This window comes from Bemisia tabaci, chromosome 1 (assembly GCF_918797505.1).
Source record: "Bemisia tabaci chromosome 1, PGI_BMITA_v3".
NCBI lineage: Eukaryota > Metazoa > Arthropoda > Insecta > Hemiptera > Aleyrodidae > Bemisia > Bemisia tabaci.
The window spans coordinates 61,400,416-61,418,867 of record NC_092793.1 but is presented as its reverse complement, the minus strand read 5'-3'; the positions used below and the strand labels follow the sequence as shown (position 1 = coordinate 61,418,867).

At 40.6% G+C, this 18,452-nt stretch overlaps 1 protein-coding gene across 1 annotated transcript; it reads left to right on the top strand.

Moving 5' to 3' along the window:
• Positions 1–11,738: 11,738 nt before the first annotated feature.
• On the top strand, positions 11,739–15,314 carry LOC109035761 (uncharacterized). The gene has a single exon (XM_019049509.2). The coding sequence runs from the start codon at positions 12,118–12,120 to the stop codon at positions 14,659–14,661; it is 2,544 nt and encodes an 847-aa protein (XP_018905054.2). The 5' UTR covers positions 11,739–12,117; the 3' UTR covers positions 14,662–15,314.
• Positions 15,315–18,452: the final 3,138 nt, after the last annotated feature.

The following is an 18,452-nucleotide window of genomic DNA, read 5'->3' as shown; positions in this document are numbered from 1 at the left end:
ATGCAACAATTCGCAAGTATTTTGTGCTGAAAGTAGAAAAAAAAAACATAATTATTCCGCAGAAATTGATGGAAAAATTCTTTATGGAAGCTTCAAAATGCGTCCGATTAGTCGTATAAATTCTAAAATTTCTCGGGGGATGTCCCTCGGACCCCCCCCCCCTCCGTGCTTTTGGCCCGGACCTTAAAACTGATACCAGGGCCCGAGATGGGATGTGGCGAGCCTGCATGAAGGCTATTTCCATTTAAATCTTCCGTCACATTCATACGGCGCAATGATACAACTATTTGAACTCTCCGGAATGCGTGAGGTATCACGCCGCATTTGAAGGCGTTTTCAAATCAGCCAAGTTCCGATACCCGGATTATCGTTTTGCATAGTTCATATTCTTTTGTTATATTCCGTGCCACTTGTTTATTTTAATCCTCGTAGAAAAACCACCCATTTGTAAATACAATTCTAGCTGAAGCGCACTTCAGCTATGCATTCACCACTGCAAAAATTTCAGAGGAAATCGACAAGCCCAGCGTGCATGGAGGCTATCTCCATTTAAATCTTCCGTCACATTCTTACGGCGCAATGATACAACTATTTAAACTCTCCGGAATGCGTGAGGTATCACGCCGCATTTGAAGGCGTTTTCAAAACAGCCAAGTTCCGTTATCGGAATAATCGCTTTGCATAGTTCATATTATTTTGTTTCCATTTCTAACCACTTGTTTATTATGATCCTCCTGTAAAAACCACCCATTTGCTAAAGACAATTCTAGTTGAAGCGCACTTAAGCGCATTCATGACTTCGCTGCATGCGCTTCGTGCATGAAGGCTATTTCAATTGTAATCTTCCGTCGCATTTCTAAGGCGCAATGATACAACTATTTGAACTCTCCGGAATGTATGAGGTATCACGCCGCATTTGAAGGCGTTTTCAAATCAGCCAAGTTCCGATACCCGGATTATCGTTTTGCATAGCTCATATTCTTTTGTTATATTCCGTGCCACTTGTTTATTTCTAATCCTCGTAGAAAAACCACCCATTTGTAAATACAATTCTAGCTGAAGCGCACATCAGCTTTGCATTCACCACTGCAAAAAGTTCAGAAGAAATCGACAAGCCCAGCGTGCATGAAGGCTATCTCCATTTAGATCTTCCGTCACATTCTTACGGCGCAATGATACAACTATTTGAACTCTCCGGAATGCGTGAGGTATCACGCCGCATTTGAAAGCGTTTTCAAAACAGCCAAGTTCCGATATCTGAATAATCATCTTGCATAGTTCATAGTATTTTGTTTTCATTTCTAACCACTTGTTTATTTATAATTCTCCTATAAAAATTACCCATTTGCTATGTACAATTCTAGCTGGAGCGCACTTCAGCTATGCATTCACCACTGCAAAAATGTCAAAGGAAATCGACAAGACCAGCTTGCATGAAGGCAGGCCCGCCACAAGGGGGGGATACTGGGTCCCTGGTACCGGGCCCGGGCCCGGAGGGGTCCGTGTTACCCGTGAAAAACCACTACGAATTCATATGCAACCCTTGTTTCGTATGAAAAAGTGAAAAATTTACCCTAAAAATTTCGCAAAAGGTGAATAGATTTTCAGAAACACGCTGGGGCACTGTAGAATTCTTCTTAAATTTTCAAAGAAGTATACTTCTTGGAAAATTTCTATCTATTTTCAAGATTTTCAGTACAGAGGGATATTTTTAGTAACTGCGTTTCATTTTCTTCCGTCGTCACACGCTAAGAGTCTCCAGTCTGGGCATCCTCGACTTCAATGGCTCATGGCTCAACTCCCTTGCCATAGACAAACGAAGGGGGAGTCCAGGGGGGCCTGGCCCTCTTAGAACTGAAAATAGTAACATATGCCCCCCCTCCAAAAAAAAATCAAAAATTTCCAGATGTTTTGAATGCAACAATTCGCAAGTATTTTGTGCTGAAAGTAGAAAAAAAAACATAATTATTCCGCAGAAATTGATGGATAAATTCTTTATGGAAGCTTCAAAATGCGTCCGATTAGTCGTATAAATTTTAAAATTTCTCGGGGGATGTTCCTCAGACCCCCCCCCCCTCCGTGCTTTTGGCCCGGACCTTAAAACTGGTACCAGGGCCTGAGATGGGATGTGGCGGGCCTGAATAGCACTGATAATTTAGTCATACATTAACATGTTTAAAATCTGTTATTCTAAGAAAAAAAAATTGAATATAAATAATATTAGTTTTGTTAAGAGGATATATTTATATTTTGCAGTAGTTTTCAATGCATCCTGGCAATATTCTTATTTCATCAGTTAGGAACGGGGAGAGGGCAAATGTAGGAAGAAAAAGTTGCGTGAAAATGTTTCTAATTTTGGTTAATTTTGACTTGAGTTGCTTTAATCAGAGCTCTAATTTCCTCTTTACTAATCAATTTTAGGTTTAAATTTATGAATAATAAAGAATATTAAGAACGTACCAAGAAAGACTGTGCAAAGCGATGAAATCAATTGCGGAGGTGCACAAATTCTCCCTATGTCCTGAAAAACTCAATTGCTCTCTAAGGTTAAGAGCATAATTTACTTACACAATTTAAATAGTGTCACGTGACTTTATTTCTAGGTGATAATGGTATTCATCAATAGTGTCATGACGATACGATATTTTTAGTTTCTCACTCCCCTTGTTTTTCTTTGAAAGAGGGAAATCATAATATTTTGAAAGTAAACTGTTTTAACGACCTATCATTTCACATGAATGATGGATTAGTTTCGGAGTGCGTACACCCATTTCTTTTTCACCGTCATTAAAAGATAAGAGCTACATGAAAATAGAGTGCAATTAAAGTTTTAGTGTGCTGGGTACCTAAGCTCTATAAAAACGCGGGTTTCCTCCGAAATTACGAGTTCATAAATTAGGACTGTTCGGTATGATAGAATGGGAGGTAAACTTTTTTTGTAAAAGGGGCATAGAAAGAGGTATACATACAATTATAGTTTATCCAGGTTTCTGCATTTAAAAATTTTAATATGTTGATTTTCATTTGGTTTTTCAACCGGGGGGGGGGGGGGGGCGCGCTAGGGTCTGATGAGCTAGAGGAGCTGCACTTTTTGTGGAAGCCCAGTGGAAAATAAAGCCGGCTAAAGTGCACGGGAACATAACTCAGAATAATAAAAAAATGTCACTGTCATTAATCTAGATCTGTAAATTTTTGGCTACATCCAGATGGCAATTGCGGAGAATTTTTAAATATCTCAAGGAAAAACGTATGCTCTGGCTGTTATTTACATTTTTTCTTTGTTTATGTAATATACATGGTTTCCCATGTTTAATCAATTTGTACCATTCAATTTACATTCACAATATGTATTGATTTCCAAAATTTTGGAGCGTTGTTATGGTCTCAACTGGCCCTGTGCAGAGAAGAAAGAATGACTGCTTTTAGGATCACTGTCCATAGTGGATTTCAGGAACTACCTTTTTTTCTAGTTTTAGTTTTACTCTCGTGACAACAAATATTTCTGTCCCGAACACGCTTCGGGCCGATGACAATGTTACATTGTTACCAAGGTCGAAATCATTGTTACCACTCATAATGTAACTTTGACCAGGACGTATTTCTATCAAACGGAACTAAGCGCCATAGGGGGAGGAAGGTAGAGGGGGCTTGGATTGGCGGCGGAATCGGGCGTCGAAAAACAAAAATTTCGTTTCCTTCCAAGATAACTGATGCAAACTATTCGCGAATATGTTAACGTTTAAATTTTTAGGACATATATTCAGCCTCAAGGACCCTTTTAGACACCATAAAATGGAATAAAATATGATAATGTGTCCATACAGACAGAAAGAGGGATAAAAGTGTAATTTTTATCATCAATCATAGCTAATGACAATCCTTTATTTTGGAATATATTAACCAATTAACATGGATTATTTACAAAGACTGGAAATATGTATACGATTTTTTTTAATTTTAACACCCACAAAGTCCACAACCAAGCTCACAGGAATCGCTTGCCCATAAAGAGCCTAGGCGATTTCTCAGTTCCATGCGACGTTGAAGCCAATCATCTCGCAGTTTCTGTCGCATCATCCGTCTGTAGTTCATCCTTTCTCTGGCACTCAATCGATTGTTGAAGTAGAATTGCATTCCGTCCTCGCACTCATCATCCTCAGGATCTAGCACGTACGGTGGGTTGCATAACCCCTCATCAGAATCCAAGAGGTTTGCCGGGTTCCTCATCTCACTCTTCAGATTGATCACGAGTGGCAAATTGCATACCTTGTCAGGGGCACAATCTCTATCCAGGAGCGGTCGATCCTGACATTGTGGCAATGGTAATTCCAGTTTGAAGCACGGAGTTCTAGCTTTGCATCTGTCGTTGTCTTCTTCGTCATGCTGAATTGTGCGTGTCTGGCCGGTCTGCGGTGGGGAATTGAAAAGCTGACAAATCGTTGAAACGGGAGTGGATTGAGCACATTTCAAATCCGAAGTTTCGGGAGCGTTACACTTCGGCTGGTTGTCTTTGTCAGGTTCAGATTTCGGACACGAGCAGGTATTCTCATCTTCCGGACAATATTCGGGGGTTGTAACGGTCACGCAGGATGTTATTTTTTGCCTGCAAGCTGGAGCCCTACAGCAGCACTGCTCCACGTTAATATTAAACGGATCGGAGATGCAAGACTTGGGAGGCGTAAAGAAATCAATTTTAGAGCAGGAACCCTCGCCTTCTGAGTTTTGTTTTGATGGGCAAGCACAATTCCAAAAGTCGCTTCTTTTTTCGCATGAATCGATCATTGAAAAAACCAAGCAATCCTCAATCTCCTCGTTCCTGCAGACACCTGTCGACTGGTTTTGAGAGATTTTAGGGCAATATTCAAGCTGTTCGCCTCTGCAGACATTGTTGGGGTCATTTTGTAATACTTGGGGACAGAATGTGGCTTTTTCAGTCCCACAGGCACAATTTGGCTGGGTTTTTGAAATGTCGATGTAAGAGAGGGCAGAGTCTGACCTTTGAGCGGTTCCTTCGGTACTACATAGTATGTCCTGAGTCTTCATCTCGCAAGTATCGGAGAAGGAGTCATCTGTCTTTCGGTATGAGGGTAGCAAGGACACTCCAATGGTCGTTGGTTTAACGCTGAGAATGCAATCGACGTCTCCAAATTTCTCCCGGGTGTTGTTGTCCCGACCAACATCGCAGTCGCTGCCTGAAATGTCAGTCAACTCGAAGTTGCTAAGTTGCGAAGGATTTAAGAAGATCACTGCTTTCGGCGTGTTCAATTCTGTGCTTGATAAATTGTCGTGGTTGATCGCGTAGAGGGCTGGATACGTAACGACAACAAATCCCGGGCAGTTGAAATTCCCTGCATCTGTGCTCGATATGTCTGCGCCTCTGGTTGCGCGGAAGGAATCGGGGTTTTCATCAACGATAATTTCATGGCTAGCAAAACATTGCGAGGTATCAAGAGTAGGAGATGTTGTATCACTGTCGATTTCAGGCGCTCTCAGAGACTGTCGCGCCGACTTGACCGGATCCGTCACGAACGCGTTTGCAGAATGAGAGTCGTCCCTGAAATATAAAACGGCCAAGAGAATGAAAGCTGTAAGGCTCGCGTAAGTGCCTTGCTTCATTTCGGATGCTTTGGATTTGCCGGATGGAATCGTGCAGCACTTCAATGATCGGAAAACAACATTCCAATTTTACAGCGACCCGAGGGGTTAACGATTAACTTCCGGGCTGTACATTACCCCGGAGTAATAAAGAGAATTTTCAATGACAGAAGGCTTAGCCACTGGTGTCATTCCTACCCTGTGGAAAACTTCGGAAAGCTGGGACACCTGGAAATGACGTCAGACGTTATAAAAATAATGCACTTCACTTTTGTTTTTCTTCTCTTTTTTCCTCGTGGATTTTTTCCGTTACCTTGCTTTCCTCGATCAATTCTTCACGGAGTATCGAAACCGCCTAGAAAGGCAATCCAAGAGACTCTCAATCACTTCAAAGTCTACTGATGACGTTTCAGAACGATCAGCTGACAGCTTTCTACTCGAGACATCGCACATGTGGATTAAGGAACTATCTTGAAGTGTATACAAACAGAAGCCGGTATCATTTCAAAGAACAGCGAGACAAGTCTGCTGTACCTATTGTTTATTTATGTTATGACCAATCGATTTCTAAAAAAGAGCTTGCAGGTGTTTGTGAACTGTCTCTCTCTCGTAAAACTTGAATTTCATACCGTAGAAACCTGAGCCTCCAGTGGATCTGGGATATTTTTTCCTCATTTTTCAGCGATAGCGACAATGCTCTTGAACCATCGACCATCGGGAACCTAACAGAAGTTTTCCCCCCGATGTCTGTAAACGCCCTTCAGGCCCTCTAAGTTAATCTATTCTCAGAGTCGAGAGAATGTACATAGGTCTATGTCGAAATCCAGATAATTTTTACCAGCAAAGGAGCTTGCTCTAAAAAGAAAATAAATAAAATAAAACAAATACTTGTAATATTAATATACAAAGCATCCCGTTAGTCTTTCAAAATTTTCTGAAAGAGATCATGCACACTAAAAGACCACCACTAAAAAAACGCACAAGTACCACTTAAAAAAGAGTTGCATGCTAAGAGCCGTATTTCTTGCTTTACAATAAAAACAGAAATACCGTCGATGCTCCGGGCTCAGTGGCCAGAATTATGGATGGTACCTACATTTGAATGGTACAGCCCCAAAACCCAGAATATTACAATGCTATAAATTTAGGCTGTAATGGTAGCTCTCTGATCTGTAGCGTCTCTTCCGTACTTCAATTAAGAATGCTTCCCCAGACCAAACAACAAGGCAAACGTTTCCATCATTCTTTCAGAGAACTAACCCCATTTTTGGAGAGAGAAATGAGATGGTGAGAAGAAATGAAAATCGGGAAAAGTATAAATTAGACTGATGTGACTGGAATCAGCCGAACTGCATTTCATGTCGCATAGTTAATTCTCGTATTTTATTTTTTAACAGAAAACTAGTCAGCAATTTCCAATAACATTTTCCGTGAAATCCCTATCTGCTTATTATAAAAATATATTCAAGGCAAAATTTTGTTCGGTTTTCAATTAAAAAAACTAAAAACTAATAGTCAATAAGAGAATATGTGATGCAGTTGTGCCGTCTTTGGTCAAAACCGTCCAGATATACGATGATAAAAGGGGTTTCGATCATATTAGACACTATCTTTTAAATGATAATAATAGGATAACCATTTTGAGAGGTGAGTTTGAAGAATATCAATTATAAGCAGTGTATCAATCACTGCCCCATAGATTGGCGAATTTGGTGGATTTCTTTTAGAGGAGAGAATGAAATATCCAACTTCATTCTCCTCTCTAAAAGCATTAATCAACCCCCTATCATCGCGACGACGACCTAGAACTAGTAATCCCGTAAAATGAAAAAAAGTCTTTGATATGCAACAACACGATTGAGGGTGACTTTGAAGGTCTCCGATTTTCATCATCGATGGGGGGTGAATGTATGTCTTCTCCCCATCTTCACGTGTTAAATATTTCTCTATTCCGCTTTCGATAGTATCATACTAATAAAGTGGTTTAAAAATAAGTCTACATGTTCTTACAGACCGTTTATTATGCGGTCGAACCTAAGGAAGTTATATGTATTTGAGGAAAGAAGACAAGAAATGGTAAAAGCACTCGAAATTAATTGATGAGTACAAGTATCACTGACTGGAATGTTGAATCTTTGGCGCACTCGAGTTTCAAGGGTTCAGATTTGTAAATCATTTAAATTGCATGACATGATATCTGTACCCCAGAGTCAAAAGGTATTTAACTCCATTTCAGTATTTTCGAGATATCAGGCGAAAACCGCGCGTCGGCCCCATTGGTTCCAATGTAAATCGCAATTTTTGAATCTCCATATCTCATAACCGGCGTAAGATAGCCGAGGGCTACCAATTTTTCCACACACTCACGGAACCCTTAATGGAGATTTCGAAAACGCCACTAACTCGATTTTTCCAAAAATGTGAGTCAGGTGCCTTTTGGCTCTGAAGCACTGATATGATAATTTGATCTAATTAATTTAGTCTAAAGTGCAAAGTTACAAGAAAAAAAAGCAAAGATACCAAACCATACATTTCACAAGTGTAAAAATAAAGACGTGAGAGAGCAATTTAATCTAAAATTAGATTAATTCAAGAACTGGAGAGGGAAAATATATCTAAGGACAGTTAATAAAAAGAATACTCAATTTTATGGAATATATGGCTCTATTCATCGTGCAGAAATCGTACATTTATAATACTTTAAAATAAATAAAAAACTGATTATAAAACCAGGGCCGGATTAAGGGGGCGGCCACATGGGCCGCGGCCCATAGCGGCAAAATGTACAGGGCGGAAAATTTTGCAATCTTTTTGAATGTAGGTATCAAAAAAAAGAGAGAAAAAAATCGGATTCAGAAAATAAATTACAAACGAGAGGAAGCGACAGAATCTCTCATTTCCTGAGAGTAAAAGTATAGTAACTTCTAATTTTGTCGTCTTTCGGTGATACAAGAGACAACACCTTTAATTAGTCGATTTAAGAGAGAAACCAAACACGACATTTGACCGGAGCGGCGCGGCTGTCGGTCGGCATGAAACGCATAGCGCCTACAAGACTGCATGAATACTTCACGCATTGCGCCAACACAGTGCGGTCGGGCAGCGGCGGAAGTTACAATTATTAACCACATTTATGTTTGTTCTTTCATAATTTTTTCGTTCGTTTTCTATAAATGGAAGGCCTTGTTTAAGCAGGGATGGATTTTCGGAACTGAACTTTTGTTGCTGTTGACAGGGGTTTCACACAAAATGTGCCCAACACGAGTAAACGCGTCTCATACACCCCTCCTCCACCGGCACGTTCACTTGATGGTTTTTAAAGATCGTATTCGACAGATCACACAGGTGAGATTATATTGATATCGATTGGTTCAATATGTAACCACAGCCTTAAAAGTCAATTTAGAAATCTGAGGTGACGGGTGTTATGTGATCGAATTTTTATTCTCTCGAGTACCAAATGACAATGAAAAGTGAAATTGTTAGGAATTTTATAATTTTCAGCTTTTCCGAATTCAATCCTAAAATTTTTGGTTGAGGTTATGTTCTATTCTTTTGAACCAAACGATACATCGAACCACTGTCGAGTACGATCTATTGATGTTTCAAAACGAATGAGAAGGGGGCGGAAAAATACAGGCGGCCCATGGGCGGCAAGTAGGTAAGTCCGGCCCTGTATAAAACTACTAAATTTATTAATCCAGAACGCAGACAAACCGACTAGGTGAGATTAATAATTTATGAGGCTTCTTCCTCCTCTGTGCAGGGGGTCATGATATCTGCAAACTATCAATTAGATTTCATTACACTCCTCTTTTGTGTATCATTTGAAGTGCGGTGATCGTTTTATGGAACTCGAAACTGTGCTGTGGTAAGTATGTCGATGGTGAAAGTGAAGAAGTGCGTATCTCGTTTTTCGAGTTTTGAGTTCGCTCCATAGACGTGTTGTTAAAGATGTTGTTTATCTGCCAGCAATAAGAGATTATAATCGAAAAAAATCAGGAAGTCACCTAAAACCGTAGAACTTTTTTCGCGTATCTCGGGCTTAAGTGCAGAAATGCGTATCTCGGGCTCAAGTGCAGAAATGCGTATCTCGTTCTGGTCCCTTCATTTGATCTGGCGCGCCATACGCACAACGCGCGCTTCTCAGCGCAGCGTTTCCCACCAACAGCATATATCAGCTGATCAGCTCTTCTGTGATTTTATTCATTTTCAGGAATTTGCTGGGTTTGAAAAGTTGCTAAATGCATTTCACTCGAGGGCCCTCTCGTATCATTTCTTCATAGGTACCTATTACTAGCGGCGCGCGGCGTTCATGTCCGTCATTCACTATCTGGGTCAATGCAATCATGAACTGACAGCTCATCACAACAGTCAGTTGTATTAGAGTCAATCGAGTCATACAATGCTTCATCTACCGTATTGTAGGATCAACTAAAGCTTCTAAACAAGTTTCAAGTATGAATATGCCCCCCCCCCCCCCTCCGCAAAATACGCCACTGATACAAGAACCAACTTTTAAGCTGGAAACATGAAATTAAGGTGACGGGCTACCAGACAAGGAAAGAGACGAAGCATCACAGCGCGTGTTTTTTACATCGGAATTCAACGTAAAATATTTTAGGCTCATAGAAAATTTAACTTATATAAGCAGATAACTAACGTTCATAGTTTTCGTCGATTTACCTCCTTTAATTTCCGTCTCATTAAACAATAGAGTGTACTTAGCAAAAATGGTCACCAGAGTAAAAGGTCACTCATTAAAAAGAGTAAGCGTACTCAACGATGAAATAATCTTTTCAGGGAGCAAATTTTCTTGAAAAATTTCGAAAATACTGTGCTACAGAAGGAGTAATGCCATTTTTGTTCAACTAAACAACTGTATCAAAAAGTCACAGAATCATTAAGTTCTCATACCGACTTACGTACTTGGCATGAGTGACCTGCATCGTGATACGTGATGAGGTAGGGCCAAATACTTTAGAGGCCTAACACTAGCTATCAAAACCCTAAAAAGTAGAAAAAGTGCGTCCTGGCTATATCTAAAATGTTTTAAAAAAAAGGAAACCAAATTTACTTTTGGAGATTTGAAATTTTCTTATATAAGGTAACTTTCTTTTGTGCTAAAATTATGCCCTATGATTTTTGTTTGTCACCAACGTTTTCCGAAATCGTTTGCAAAACTAGGTCTTGTTTGTCAAACGGATTCTACGATCCGTCATCATCAATCATCAATAGGCACATTTTTTCATACACTGATACTTAAAAGTTATACAGGGTGAGCGAAAAGTCCCCGACCCCCCCCTCTAACTTTTGAACGAATTGAGCTAAGGAAATGAAACTTTGGGAATGTTCCTATCTCAAAGGGGACCATCTTTTGAGGGGGTCAAAATTTTGGTCCCCCCCTCAGGGGGGGACAGGGGCCCCCCAACTTTTTTTTTTCAAATAGCAACCCCTATCTTGTGATACCTCATTCGAAAGAGCATAAAAAACTAAGAATTTTGGCGCAAACCGCAGATCAATATCTCAATTTTTGACCGAGTTATGATAGGTCAAAGGTCAAATTTGACCTATTTTCAAAAAATCATAACTCCGGTTCAAATTATCGTAAAGAAAAAAATAAAACGGGAAAATTTACCAAATTGTGTTCGCTTTTACGTAAAAATTTCAGAAATCACTTCGATTTAATTTTAAGGGGGGGCTCGGACCCCCAAATACGTCAATTCAAAGGTCATTCAATTTTCCCGCGAAATAAGCCAATTTCCTCTGGATTTGCCTCCACATTATCTCAGTAAGGTCAAAATCAGTTCAACATTACGTTGGCAAGTCCCCAAATTTCGGGAAAAGTTAAAAAAACGAAATTTAAACGGTCAAATTTAATCACCTTTAAATTTCGTTTTTTTAACTTTTCCCGAAATTTGGGGACTTGCCAACGTAATGTTGAACTGATTTTGACCTTACTGAGATAATGTGGAGGCAAATCCAGAGGAAATTGGCTTATTTCGCGGGAAAATTGAATGACCTTTGAATTGACGTATTCGGGGGTCCGAGCAGCAAATTAAGTTCATTCTGTCATCAATTTAACATAAAGCAGGTGTGTAGGAGGAAAAAAACACACGCTAACTCCTACCAGGTATTTCAACATTGGCAGATGATCCTACCAGGTAGATGACTGCTCGCTATCATAAGTTGCTTCTCGGCTTTTCCTTCGCGATTTACAAGCAAATTAGCACTGTCATCATGATTTCATTCGCAGAATACGCTTTACACTCAATGGATCGTCCGTATTTTCTTTGACTCTTTAAATAGAGAGTTTTTAGGTCTGCCAAACTAGTTAAACTTTCTATATTTCTCTCGTAACTTCCTCACTGGAGTCTCTCCTCAACCCAGGTTGAGGAATGCTGGATTAATCATCTAGCATTAGTTATACGGATCCACCGGCTGAGTATTTCTGCGGTACAAATTGTTACCTTATTTATGGTAAAAGAAAGTAGCCATTAATACTCGAATATTTTGAGACAAATGAAACATATGGGTTTACATTATAATCAGGAAGGTAAATTCACAATTAAGATGTGTCCAGCTCAAAAGCTAGTTTTATTTTTTTCAATCCTCACATTCCAAACTGTGCATACCAGATACTTGGACAAACCGACGGTGTGGGACCCCTGCGGTAACGGACATTTTTCGATGATAGCAAACGCTCCAGTTTATTTATTCATTAACACAACCAGCGACAACTTCCAGTTTCATGGGGATATTGAAGGGCTGAAATGCCTACCAGAAAGCGACACCATGTCATCTCCCAACAGCACGGGATCCTTTGAAACAGTGGGATCCCTAAATACAACAACTGACTCCACTGGAAATTGTACAACCTGCAGTGGATCCCAAAATATCACTGGCTGCACCATGTTGTGCGTTTGCCCGGTGAATTCGACAAACACTGACATATCTCAAAATAGTACCAACTGCACCGTATTAACTGATGCTGCTGGAAATAGCACAACCAGTGATAAACCTACGGACAGCACAAATACCACCGCGGACCCTGATACTCCCGGCAATAGCACAACCAGTGATGAAACTACGGACAGCACAAATACCACCGCGGCCCCTGATACTCCCGGAAACAGCACAACCAGTGATGAAACTATGGACAGCACAAATACCACCGCGGCCCCTGATACTCCCGGAAATAGCACAACCAGTGATAAACCTACGGACAGCACAAATACCACCGCGGCCCCTGATATTCCCGGAAATAGCACAACCAGTGATGAAACTACGGACAGCACAAATACCACCGCGGCCCCTGATACTCCCGGAAATAGCACAACCAGTGATAAACCTACGGACAGCACAAATACCACCGCGGCCCCTGATACTCCCGGAAATAGCACAACCAGTGATGAACCTGCGGACAGCACAAATACCACCGCGGACCCTGATACTCCCGGCAATAGCACAACCAGTGATGAAACTACGGACAGCACAAATACCACCGCGGCCCCTGATACTCCCGGAAACAGCACAACCAGTGATGAAACTATGGACAGCACAAATACCACCGCGGCCCCTCATACTCCCGGAAATAGCACAACCAGTGATAAACCTACGGACAGCACAAATACCACCGCGGCCCCTGATATTCCCGGAAATAGCACAACCAGTGATGAAACTACGGACAGCACAAATACCACCGCGGCCCCTCATACTCCCGGAAATAGCACAACCAGTGATAAACCTACGGACAGCACAAATACCACCGCGGCCCCTGATACTCCCGGAAATAGCACAACCAGTGATGAACCTGCGGACAGCACAAATACCACCGCGGCCCCTGATATTCCCGGAAATAGCACAACCAGTGATGAAACGATGGACAGCACAAATACCACCGCGGCCCCTGATACTCCCGGAAATAGCACAACCAGTGATAAACCTACGGACAGCACAAATACCACCGCGGACCCTGATACTCCCGGAAATAACACAACCAGTGATGAAACTACGGACAGCACAAATACCACCGCGGCCCCTGATATTCCCGGAAATAGCACAACCAGTGATGGATCTCAAAATAGCACCGTCTGCACTGCATCTTGTTCTTGTCCAGTGAATTGCACAGACAGTGACGGTTCTCAAAATAGCACAAATTGTACTGCATCGTGTACTTGCCCAGTAAAGTATGCAAATGATAGTGATTCTCAGAACAGCACTGATTGCAACTTAGTCTGTACATGCGTAGAATATTCTACAAACAGTAGTGGATCATCAAATAATACCAAGTGCAGCATGTCATCTGATTCTTCTGGGAACTGTACAGCAAATGACAGAGCTGAAAACAGCACCAATCGCCCTTTATCATGTACTTGCGTGGTAAAATGCACAGCCAGTAATGGATCTACAAACACCACAAATACCACAGCGGCCTCTGATTCTCTGGGAAATGATACAGCCAGTGATGGATCTACAAGCACCACAAATAGTACTGCAGCCTCAGATTCTCCGGGAAAAAGTACAGCCAGTGATGGATCTATAAATAGCACCAATCCCACCGTGCCGTCTGATTCCTCTAGAAGTGGGACAGTCAGTGATGGATCTACATTTACCACCAATCCCATCGTAACGTCTGATTCCTCTGGAAATGACACAGTCAGTGGTGGATCTACAAATACCACCGTAGTCTCTGATTCCTGTGGAAATAGCACAGCCAGTGTTGGATCCCAAAATAGCACCGATTGCATTTCATCGTGTATTTGCCCGGTAAATTGCACGATCACTGGCGGATCTCAAAATAGTTCAAATAGCTCTACACCTTGTAGTATTATTCTTGGGAACGGAACATTTTGCAACTTAGCCACTGACAGCAAAAGTACATTCAACTGTACAGACGGAACGCAAACAAATATACTGCCTCTAATTTTTGTCGGTTACTATCCCGGATGCAATAATTCTACAGGATCGAGTCAAATGCCTTTATTTTCAACACCTTCCTTTGCAAATTGTAGTATTTGCTCCTTGACGTCGCTGCCGTGCTGTAAAAATTGCAATAATGGTTAATTTGTAAGAACGCCGGTTAATTACGTCAAATTCTCGACCTATGACAGATTAAAAATTGGAGCGATTTGATCGATAGTTCAGTTCTTGCAGACTTTGTCTCGTAGTTCTCGGACGTCTGTTAATATCTGGACCACGCCTGGGAAAAGCATGCTTCAATTATTCGTCTAGGTTGGTTGCAAAATGTTTTAGCATGGTATTGAAATTGTTAGGTTACATTTATATTTATCTTTACAGTTACATTTATCCAAGTTGTTACAATTTTTACTCGAGACTCCGTACACTGAAAAAAAATCTTAATTTTGCCTCTGAGATAGGTATATTCCTCCTTGAATCAAGAATGATGCTGCGTAGTCTAAGATATTTTATTGCTCTACTCATCATATGTTTTGCTCATAAAGAAATTCAGCTTGAATCAGGAAGAAAAACTCTTTTGTGGCAAATTCAAGAATCAACATACTTGAGTCGAGCTTTTTTTTTAGTGAATGCCTCATGAGTTCTGTGCTTCAAGTCGAAATTATAGGCATTACGGATTAAACTCGCAATTACCGTTAGTCATAGAATTTGTAACTGTGCGTTTCTGAAAACACCAACTTCAATCTCTAACAAACCTCGTAGAATTTTTGGAGCATAAGAATTTTATTATCATAACTTGATGATGTTATGTTTAATTTAATCTCACGTGTATCCAATCGTTTGCGTTAGTTATCTGTACACTGGAAAAAAGTAACTTGGATCTAGGTTCCAGACTCTTGAAAACAATGACAAGAAAAAATACTCTTGATTCAATCTCCTTTTTGCATGAATCAAAAGGAAATCCGCGTGAACTAAGAGACTTGGTTCTCGATTTAAGCAAAAATCCGATTGAACCTAGAGTATTTTTTCTTGTTCATGTTTTTAAAAGTCTGGACTCTAGATCTAAGCGACTTTATTTCCCAGTGTATTTTATGAGGAGCAGGTTGCTCTCGTGTTGACGAGTCTTGACTACTCTGATTCTATTGCAATTTTTTAATTTTGAACAAATAAAATCCTTTTTTCACGCATAATGTCGATTAACTTTTTCGTACTCTCTTGCAATGAGCCACAATAGCTCATTACTGAGTACAGGACGTCTGTCGCGTAGTACCGTGGCGCCCTTTCATCAGGAGTTGTTTCAAAGTAACGTCAAGCCTCTGTCATACAACGATCTCATAACACAGTTACACACAAAATAGGTATTAACCCCATCGGCATATTCTCGAAACAACTCATTCAGCGTTAATTTTCCTGTGCAGATCGCTGATAGGTATTTAAAGAGAGCCAGAATATGTAATTGATCCCTCCTCACGTAGTCAATATAGCCTAGTTAATCATCGGTGTCCGTAATCTTGACTCGCTGGACTGAGGAGTCCCGGCTTGTTTCCAGTTTATGCGAGCCAAAGTGAAATTAAAAACTCTGCATTCGCGAGTTGTTCGATGTTACTTAAAATCTAACACGTCTATGACTAACAAGATCCAAGCCCAATAGTCCATAATCCAAGCCATAAAACAGTCCATAATCCGTCCGTAATTCATATGGCCCTTTAAGTCCATAACCTAATGAGCCCTGAGCTCCGTGCGAGAACTGCTTAGTTCCAAGCTTCATCAAATGATGGGTTTATTTGGTTTAATCTCAAGTGAATCTCGTTTTGATGGTTTAAGTTTACAAGTTAGCAAAAATTATTAAGATCTGCGGAAACGTAAAATTCCGAAAATTCCGCTCATCGAAAAACGCACGGTGTATAACATCATTAAATGCGGTGGTATAGGTACGTGCCTATGGTTTCCTCCACCTCAGTTTCATGCGCGTTTTACGTCCAGCAATCAGTGTATTTGTGGGTATCACTGATTGGTGAAACCGAGGAAAATCATGGACGAAGGAAAATCATGGTATGCACTACTTAGATGGATGTGATAGTTTGCTTTTAATTGATCTTAGTAGTATTTGCTGATCTACAAACTTAAACCGCCTCAAAACACAATTATGCGACCAGCATTATTGAGGGGCTTGGAGGACAAGGCGCATAAGTGCAGTTTTTGCTATTTTGAGAAATACGAGTTTGAAGTTTCGAAATTACTTGGATCCATATGGTGGAAAGAAAGTTCAAACCGACTTTTCGACTCTTAAAAATTTAAATTCGGGAGCGAATTTTTCACACAATATGCATTAAAACTTGTTTTACTTGTAGTCATTAATAACTCATTTTTCAAAAATTGCGCTTATACGTCTTGTCTGCCAAGCCCCTCAATTGACCCATTAAAAAAAAAAAAAAAGGTTCCTTAAATATTCCTGCTTCAAGTCCATTCTAAAAGCAGAGTTCCTGAAGAAAGAAATTAAATGCCATTAAATGCCATTCTAAAATGATATATATTTATTGACAAACTGAAATAATATCAATAATAACAAACTGAAAAACGATTACACGAGTAGTAAGCATCTCTAACCGGGAAAACCGTCGAAAAATTCAGCGGATAACAAGGTCTTTCTCGCCGCACGCTCCTGATTCAAAACGCGAGGCACTAGGTCACTCCTCCCCAATGTCAGTGGGTCACCGACCTCGAGCGAGGCTAGTTGTTTTGCACGATTTCAAAACAAAGCGGCACTTGCTGGAAATTGTCATAATCGCTGGCGTCTGCCGCGGACTCGTCAGGCATCGGCTCCGATTCGATGCTTCTCGATGAGCAGAAAATAACCATGCCTTGCATCAGCATCAGCATCAGCAACATCCTCAGCAGCTCCATTTTTCGAGGCCGGTCAATGAGCCGACGTTCTGCTGTTTCGGAGAAAATTCTAGCGTTACGGGTATTTATGCAGCTCGCTCCATTTGATCTGCTCTCTCTGGATTTTTATCAAGATGTGTGTCTGTGCATTGAGAGAATATTTGCGCGCAGCATCGGAAAATTGCTGCCGTGAGCAGTGATTGCAAACATGAAGTTTTGAGAAAACTTACTCAGAGGCGTCTGAGAAATTTTATCGAAAGAAGCCTCCGTTCTTCGTCAAATTGCCAAAATCCATCCGGAGGACTCTTAGAAATAGTTTGGACGATTGAAAATCGACCGACTTTCTTTCAATTACATAAAAAGGGTATTATTCATTTTCATGTTGGGCGAGTGTTAGGCGAGACAGCCGTAAGTGCTATCTTCTGCATACTTTCATGGTTGCGTTTTGGACATACTTAGAACGAACACATTTTCAGGTTAGAAATTGACAGAAGAGGTCGGAACTTTTCTTAAGGTAATTCGTCAAGCTCAAGTGACGTGGTCGAACTGGCATGCGATGTATCGCATCTTTTAGGTAAAAAGTCTCGGCAGATTTTGAATTTTCAGCAAAAAAAAGGACGATAGCCCCTGAGCATGAGCCTAAAGAATCATTCTAAACCCAAAAATCGGCAAAATTCAGAGAAATGAAAGCAGAATAGGGTTTGGAAAAAAAAACCTCGCATTCGATACAGAAATCGATGGCGGCTATCGTCCTTTTTTTTGCTGAAAATTCAAAATCTGCCGAGATTTTTTACCTAAAAGATGCGATATATCGCAGGCCAGTTCGACCACTTCTTTTGAGCTTGACGAATCACATGCACTGTTTTCATTGGCTCACTCGAGGAATGTCACGTACGACTGTTCTGTAACTTCAAACTTCATCCGTAACTTCGTCATTTTGTCAAAAACGTCATTTTTGCGTACTTACGACTTTCTCATGTCTCGCTTTCAAATAATTAAGATGAATTTTGCTGCTTTCGCTATTTCAGTGATTTCATTTATTAGAGATTAGACGA